The sequence below is a fragment of the Octopus bimaculoides genome, chromosome 16, assembly GCF_001194135.2.
Source record: "Octopus bimaculoides isolate UCB-OBI-ISO-001 chromosome 16, ASM119413v2, whole genome shotgun sequence".
Classification (NCBI taxonomy): domain Eukaryota; kingdom Metazoa; phylum Mollusca; class Cephalopoda; order Octopoda; family Octopodidae; genus Octopus; species Octopus bimaculoides.
The window spans coordinates 28,936,735-28,944,574 of record NC_068996.1 but is presented as its reverse complement, the minus strand read 5'-3'; the positions used below and the strand labels follow the sequence as shown (position 1 = coordinate 28,944,574).

General features: G+C 39.2%; 1 protein-coding gene across 3 annotated transcripts in view; it reads left to right on the top strand.

Moving 5' to 3' along the window:
- Positions 1-7,840, top strand: part of LOC106880631 (E3 ubiquitin-protein ligase SH3RF3) — a 95,788-nt gene that overhangs the window by 39,301 nt on the left and 48,647 nt on the right. For all 3 annotated transcript variants that reach the window (XM_014930666.2, XM_014930664.2, XM_014930665.2), the window contains exon 2: positions 5,169-5,525. In XM_014930666.2, the coding sequence (XP_014786152.1) occupies positions 5,169-5,525 (357 nt within the window). The remainder of the gene's footprint in view (positions 1-5,168; positions 5,526-7,840) is intronic.

Sequence of the window (7,840 nt, the reverse complement as noted above, 5' to 3'; positions counted from 1 at the left end):
TATATATATATATATATATATATATATATATATTCTTTGTACACTAAAGCATGAGATATATTCTTGTGCCTATGAAATATTAATCAGAACCATATCTTGGAGAGGCAGAACATAAGCATACAGCAAGAGACAAAATCTCTTTCTTCTCTTTCCAGTATCAGCAAGTATCAGCTCATCTCAGAATTTCCACAATCTTTTTCTTCTTTGATGTTAACCTAACTTGCCCATATATATGTATATATCATCATCATCATTTAACATCTGTCTTCCATGCTAGCATGGGTGGGACAGTTAGATAGGAACTGGTAAGTCCAAGGACTATGCCAAGCTCTATTGTCTGCTTTGGCTTGGTTTCTGCAGCTGGATGCCCTTTCTAACACCAACCACTTTACAGAGTGTGCTGGGTGCTTTTTATGTGGCACCAGCACCAGTTAGGTCACCAAGTAACTTGCAAGACAAAGATCCCTCAACTGAGAGGGAGAGTAGTAGTGAGTGAGATGGCTTTGTGTCGAGTGATGAGAGGTTAAACTATGACAGAGGGACAGAAATAGGTGTCTTGCTGTAGAGGAAATACATGGTTACCCCAGTTGGAGAGATAGAGATGGTGGCGATGTGCCCAGCGTACCACCAAGATGCAAGGAGGTGAATGTAAATGGAGTGGTAGAGAATTAGACGGTGCATGGGCAGGGAGTTCATGAGTGTGTTGAGGGTGACAGGAGAGGGAAAGGGAAATGCAGTGAGTGGTGAAACTTGACTATCTAGTGGGTTACAGGATAGCAATGATAAAGTTGGCAGCACGAAGGATGAGAGAGATGACAGAGCAGCATAGGCTGCAGGAGTTTGGGAAGAGACAAGCATAGTGCATGAAGAAGAGATGTAGTTTGGCTCATTGGGATGGGGTGTGTGGATGTTGCATGTTGATGGAATACACAGTTCTGGCTCTCACTACATCCCTTGTCTTCCTAGGTTTCCTTCTACAGGTACCATCCACTTAGAGTGATTGGCACTTCTTTATACAGCTTTCATGTGCATCACATGTCCAGACCATCATAGCCTTTTCTCTTGCATGTTACATCTGATTCTTCTTATGCTCAGCACATTTGTACTTTGTCATACACACACACACACATTATATATACACACACTACCTAAAATCATGATGGTGTAAGAGAGAAGTGTGTAGAGATGGATGATAATACACTTAGTGATTCTGAAAAGAAAGAGACATAGTAGTGCTACTATGAAAGGTTGCTAAACACGAAGAATGCATAAGAGAAAGAGAGTCTTCCTAATGTAGACCTAACAGAGAGACCATCTATCGTAGTTAATAGCAGTATTGCAGATAAGGTATTTAAGGATATGAAGACAGGGAAAGCCCCTGGTACGTCAGGAAATACTGCTGAAATGCTTAAAATAATTGGTGGAATGGGATACAGCTTAAGTCTCCTGCATAAGTTATCAGATTGCCCAGGATGTCATACGCAATGACTTGTGTAACAGCATTATAGTCAATATTGCCTTACAAAGTTGCCTTAGACAGAAGTAACTACAGAGGTATCAAATTATTGAATCTGGTCACGAAATTTACAGACAGGGTCGTCACACAACAAATTACAAAGAGAGTGAACCTTGAGATGCAGTTTGGTTTTATGCCAGGGAAAAGCATTACTGATCTTATTTTCTCAGTAAGGCAACTTCAGGAGAAGCATTTAGCCAAAAATAAACTACTGTGCTGGCATTTGATTATGTGGAGAAAAGCTTCAACAGGGTCCCTCACTCTCTCATCTGGTGATCAATGCAGAAGCTAGCATTAGATGAATAGCTGCTGAGAGCCATCCAAGTCATGTACAGGGATGCTGTCATTAAGGTGAAAGTCAACAATGAGTATTACAAGGAACTTAGCGTGTAGGTAAGAGTTCACCATGTCTCAGTTCTCAGCACCCCTTATTTATCATAATCCCCCAGACTATAACAGCGTAGTTTAAGACTGAGTGTCCATGGTAGCTCTTCTAATAACCTTTTTCTTATAACTGAATCTATAATAGAATTCAGATCTGGAATTGAAGGACTTAAGAGTTAACCTTGCAAAGACCCAAATCCTAGTAAACAGGAAAGCAGACAAATTACTTATCCATTCAGGAAAATGGTCCTGCTCAATATGTAGAAAAAGTTATTGGTAGAAATTCCATACAGTGTATCAAGTGCAAGCTAAGAACATATAAGAGGTGCTGTGGAATCACAGAATTGTTAATAGAGAAAATGGTCTTTGTGAGTGGCAGATGTGCAGGAACAAAAAACACTAACATATGAGAAATAGATTTCTGCAAATACCCATGCAGATCAATGAGATAGTGGATAGTTTTTGTTTAGGTGACCCATTTAGCATGGGGGAGGATGTTCTGCAAGCTTGGTCACTAGAATCAGACCTGACCAAGAAAAGTTCAGAGAGCTATTACTTTTGTTGTTAACAAAGAGCCTCTCCCTCAGAGTGAAAGGCTCATTGTATGATGCTTGTGTTTGAACAGCAATGTAGTGAAACATGGGCAGTGAATGTGGATGGATGATTTGTGAAGGCTTGAAAGAAATGTTCAGCAGAATGTACAGTGTTAGTGTGCATGTACAACTAAGTGTAAATGTGATGAAATAGAAATTAGGCACAAGAGGCATTAGATGTAGTATGCAAGAGAGAAGATTATGCCGATATGGTCATGTGATGCATATGGATGGGGATAGCTGCATAAAGAAGTATCATTACCTGAATATGGAAGGAACCTGTGGAAGAGATAAGCCCAGGAAGACAGAACAAAGTGGCTAAAAATGACCTTCCTATAAAGGAAATGATTGGCAATTTGCTGTGCTTGAGAAGACCCATCCATCTAAATAAAAATGAGGCCCTAAAAGGTGCCTTATTCATGTCTCTGTCCCTCTCATCTTTCTAACACTTCTTCATTCCACCCATGTTCACCTCTCACTGCATCCCACTACCCTCTATCTCCCACCCTCCTTTTGCACTCTTTCAAATTAACCTGCACTCACTTTGCTCCTGACAAGTCTCTTTTGCTCACAACTTATCTTTCTAAAACCTCCTCCCTCCACCTATGTTCACTCCCTGAATTCATCTCCCCTTTATTTCCCACACTCATTTGCTTATTCATCCTATCCAAACTTCTGTATCTCTTCATTTATATATACCTCCATGTAACAAAGGGCATGTACCAACATTTCTTCATTTTCTCTTTCTCTCTCTCTCCTTTTCCACTAGGGTAGCCATTTACCTCCTGTATTGCAAGACATTTTTTTGTCCCTCTATCATACTCTAGTTTCACAGCACCTGCAACAAAACCACCTCATACAATACTAATCCTTACCTCATTTGAAGAGTCTTGTCTTGCAAATTATTTGGTGACTTCAATGGGGATATCATTAAAAAAGGACCCAGCCAACATTTTGAAAAGTGGTTGGCATTATGAAGGGCATCCAGCCATAGAAACCATACCAAATCAGACAGTAGAGCTTGGCACAGTCCTCTGGCTTCCTACCTTCTGTCAAACCATCCAGTACTTATTAGAAACACAATTTTGTTCAAGTTTGTTTCTTTATTAGTCTTTTATGTTTGGATTGAAAAAGTAATGTTCCTGAAATCTATTGGTCTGACATTTTGAGACCTTCACAATATTATTTTCAAGTTAAAGTCTTTTAGAGAATGTTAGTACATCGATAAGAAGGTGATATTTGTTTTCCTGATGATCTTTAACAACAATATTTGGATGATGCTGCAGACTATTGTTACCTTATCTATCTCAGAAACATTTTGGTGTGTGTGAGAGAAAGAGAGTGTGTGTGTTGGTACATCACAGTTCTAACATAAGTTCCAATATATAAACACTCAAACATCATTGTGCCCCTGCATGCCTACATATATACATACTATGCCAATTTTTCTTCACAACTTATGCAAATTACAGTTACTTTTTCTATTGAACTTTATACTTTTATGTAGTTTCTCTGGAAAGGCTTTAGTCTTGCACCTTAATCCTGCACTTCTCAGCCTGTGCTGAGTTTTTTTCTTTATTCACTTTCACTTTGGTCAATCTTGTCAGATATTGTGACTTTTGGAAACTTTTGTTGTTGGTGTCTTAGTATGACATTTTAAAAATAGCTTTCCATTTTCCTATATCTGTATTACCCCACCCTCTCTTTACATTTGTTGGCCACATTAAAGACAGAAAAGCTTTTCATTTTTGTTCATGATTTGTAGGTATTTGTACTAGCTCATCTTCTTTCTTTATTACATATTTTTGCAGCCTTTGCAGTAGATAGCTTTGTACTTACAGAAGATAGATACCTGGTGACCAAGAATTGCTGACTTGCAGAATGGATTTAATCATTTGAGTTCATTGTAAAAACTGTCCTGCTGCCTTCTATGACCAAGGAAGCATAGGCACTATGTCTGGTGGTTTAACGGGGGGAAAAAACAAACAAACGTAGGAGGATGCTTCTCCTCTCTGTTTCCAAGTACCACTGGAAGCAGAAAATAAGAGTAGCAAGAGAAGTGTTACATTCAAATAAATTCACTTACAGATGGTTCAGAGTAGCAAGTTCAATATGATTGGATGGATTTACTCAGTTTTTATCTGTAAGTTCAATAGAGAGAAGGAATTTGCTATGGAGCTGAAGATTAAGTGGGGATTTGTGGAATGGCCTGATTTGCTTTCACTAATTGTTTTAGGTGCCTGTGTGGTCGCAAATAGACATAGACCATCTCTCAGTCCTCCTACATATAACCCAACAGAGTATCAAAGATGTGAGAGGGAGAGAAAGCTAGTACTCATTTTCAACTGAGTAGAAAGGGGCAACTGTGAAATGAAGGGCCTTTTCAAGGATACTGTGCACCACTTTGTGTTGTGAACCCAACACCCTAACTACTAAATTACACGTGTGTATGTGATATATGTGTGTGTGTGTGTATAAAGTTGTCTTTTACATATATTTCACATTATTTCATTTCATTTATGTTTTTTCTTCTTGACATAAAACACCTGAATTTACAAATTGTCTTTGTTTCTATCTGTTGCCCTTGTGGCAAGAAAAGAAAATATTTTTATTATCATTTAAAACAAAAGAAATCATTACTTTTTTTATTCTTCTTTGGTTTAAAAAAAAAAAAGATGGACGAACAGGCGTTGAACGAGCTACTGGAATGTTCCGTCTGCCTAGAGAGACTTGACCACACAAGCAAAGTGTTACCATGCCAACACACATTTTGTCGCAGATGTCTCGAAGAGATAGTGAGCACAAAAAAAGAGCTTCGATGTCCCGAATGTAGAACACTAGTTTCATACCGTGTTGAGGACCTGCCGTCTAACATTCTGCTAATAAGGTTACTGGAGGGTCTAAAAAATGCCAACCAGACAGCTTCTACGTCGACAGGGCCTGCTCTAAGGTCTAAATCATCTTCATCATCAACCTCATCATCATCAGCATCTAGACGTCATGAAAGCCTTGGATCCAATACAAAACGACAGGTAACTTTTTTCCTTCTTGTTGCTATTATTGTTATCTTCTTGTTTTTTTTTTATGTTTTGTTTTTTGGGTGTGTTGTGGTGAGATACAATGGATATTTTTTATAGAATTGAAGATACACTACCACTTGGTCTTTGGGTGCTTATATTGAGTTCACTTTCAGTGATAGGCTCAACACAAAGGGATTTAACACACATCAGCCAGGTCCTTGTGTAGAATGCCTAATAAAGCCTCTTGGCTTAAAACCAGTGCTTGGTGTCTGTCTATCTCTCTTTAGCAGAGTTCACTTTAAACATAACCCAGTTTAACACTACCATCTCTTCCTTTGGTAACTTTACTATTCACTAGTAGGTACCCCAGATTATCACCTAGTATGAGGTGATGAGAAAACACTTCCTGTTTACTTAACATACAGGAAATAGCCTGCAAATCTCCTCCAAATCACAGTCTGCTATAAAGGAAAATATGCATTAAATAATGTTGTTGAGAGAGAGAAAGAGACAGACAAATAAACATTGGAAAGACAGAGATAGATATAGGTAGGACTTACATACTGCCCTGTTTAACACCACCTCAAATCTTGCACTCCCCATACACATTTTTTTCCTACTAACTCAAGTAAATATTCAAATTCAGTATCAATGGTATTAATCTCATAACTCTCTGGGGAGGGGTGGGAGAGCTTGCAAGCACTGCCTTCTCACATAGCCATAAAAGTGTGTGTGTGTATTATCATTGACCGTCCACTTTTCCATGCTTGCATGGGTTAGACAGATTTTGCTGAGGCAGGTTTTCTACAGTTGGATGCCTTTCCTGTCACCAACCTTCACCTGCTTCCAGCCAAGGTAATATTTCCCCATAGTCGGACATGTTTTTTGTGGAAGACTGGAAAAAAACAATGTGGTCATTTATGACTGTCAGATGTCAAAAAAACTTATGCATATATACACACACAGATATATATATGAAGGTCTTCTTTCAGTTTCCAACTACCAAATCTATTCACAATATATATATTTGCTGTGCTTGAGAAGACTTGTCAAGCCAGTGAAATCATAGTGGCGGATACTGCTGGTGACACGTAAGAGGCACCAACTACACTCTTGCAGTGGTTAGCATTAGGAAGGGCATCCAGCTGTACAAACTATGCCAAATCAGACTGGAACCTGGTGCAGCTCTCCAGCTTACCAGTTCCAGTCAAACCATCTAACCCATGCAAGTATGGAGAGTGGACGCTAGATGGTGGTAATCATAATGATGATATATATATATACACACACATATATATGCATGTACATACACATATACAAACACACACATACATCTTGTTTTTCATGCTAGCAATATAATCTTGGTCCAACCAATACCTTGATGACAAGCTAGTGGATTTGATAGATGGAGACTAATAAATCCATTGTGTGTATATTACATACACACACACACACAACACGTGCATGTGTATATGTGCGTGTGTCTGTATATGTGTGTGTATTTATATATATATATATATATATATATATATATACATATTACTTTAGATATTGGGTCATTCCATAAATAATGTGGGGTTTTTTATGCTGTATTTTTTTATAAACAAAGAAGGAATGTTACGCGTAAGTGGGCTGGTTACATCCCTGGCAGAGGCCTTGGATTTTGGTCTCGCTTGGCTTGCCGGGTCTTCTCACGCACAGCATATTTCCAAAGGTCTCGGTGAGGCCTAATGTTCAGAGGTCGTGCTTCACCCAGGTCTTCCTGAGCCTGCCTCTTCCACAGGTTCCCTCAACCACTAGGGTGTGGCACTTTTTCACACAGTTATCCTCATCCATTCTCGCCACATGTCCATACCAGTGCAATCGTCTCTCTTGCATACCACAACTGATGCTTCTTAGGTTCAACTTTTCTCTCAAGGTACTTACACTCTGTCTAGTATGCACACTGACATTACACATCCATCGGAGCATACTGGCTTCATTCCTTGCTAGCATACGCATGTTCTCAGCTGTCATGGTCCATGTTTCACTGCCATGTAGCATGGCTGTTCATACACATGCGTCATACAGTCTGCCTTTTACTCTGAGTGAGAGACCCTTTGTCGCCAGCAGAGGTAAGAGCTCTCTGAACTTTGCCCAGGCTATTCTTATTCTAGCAGCTACACTTTCAGCGCACCCTCCCCCACTAACTTAGTCACCCAGATATCGGAAGCTATCAACTACGTCCAGTTTTTCTCCCTGGAATGTGACAGAAGTTCTTTTCTGCACATTTTCAGTGTTTATTGCATCTGAACATCTGCTACATACAAAAACTAACTTCCTAGTTA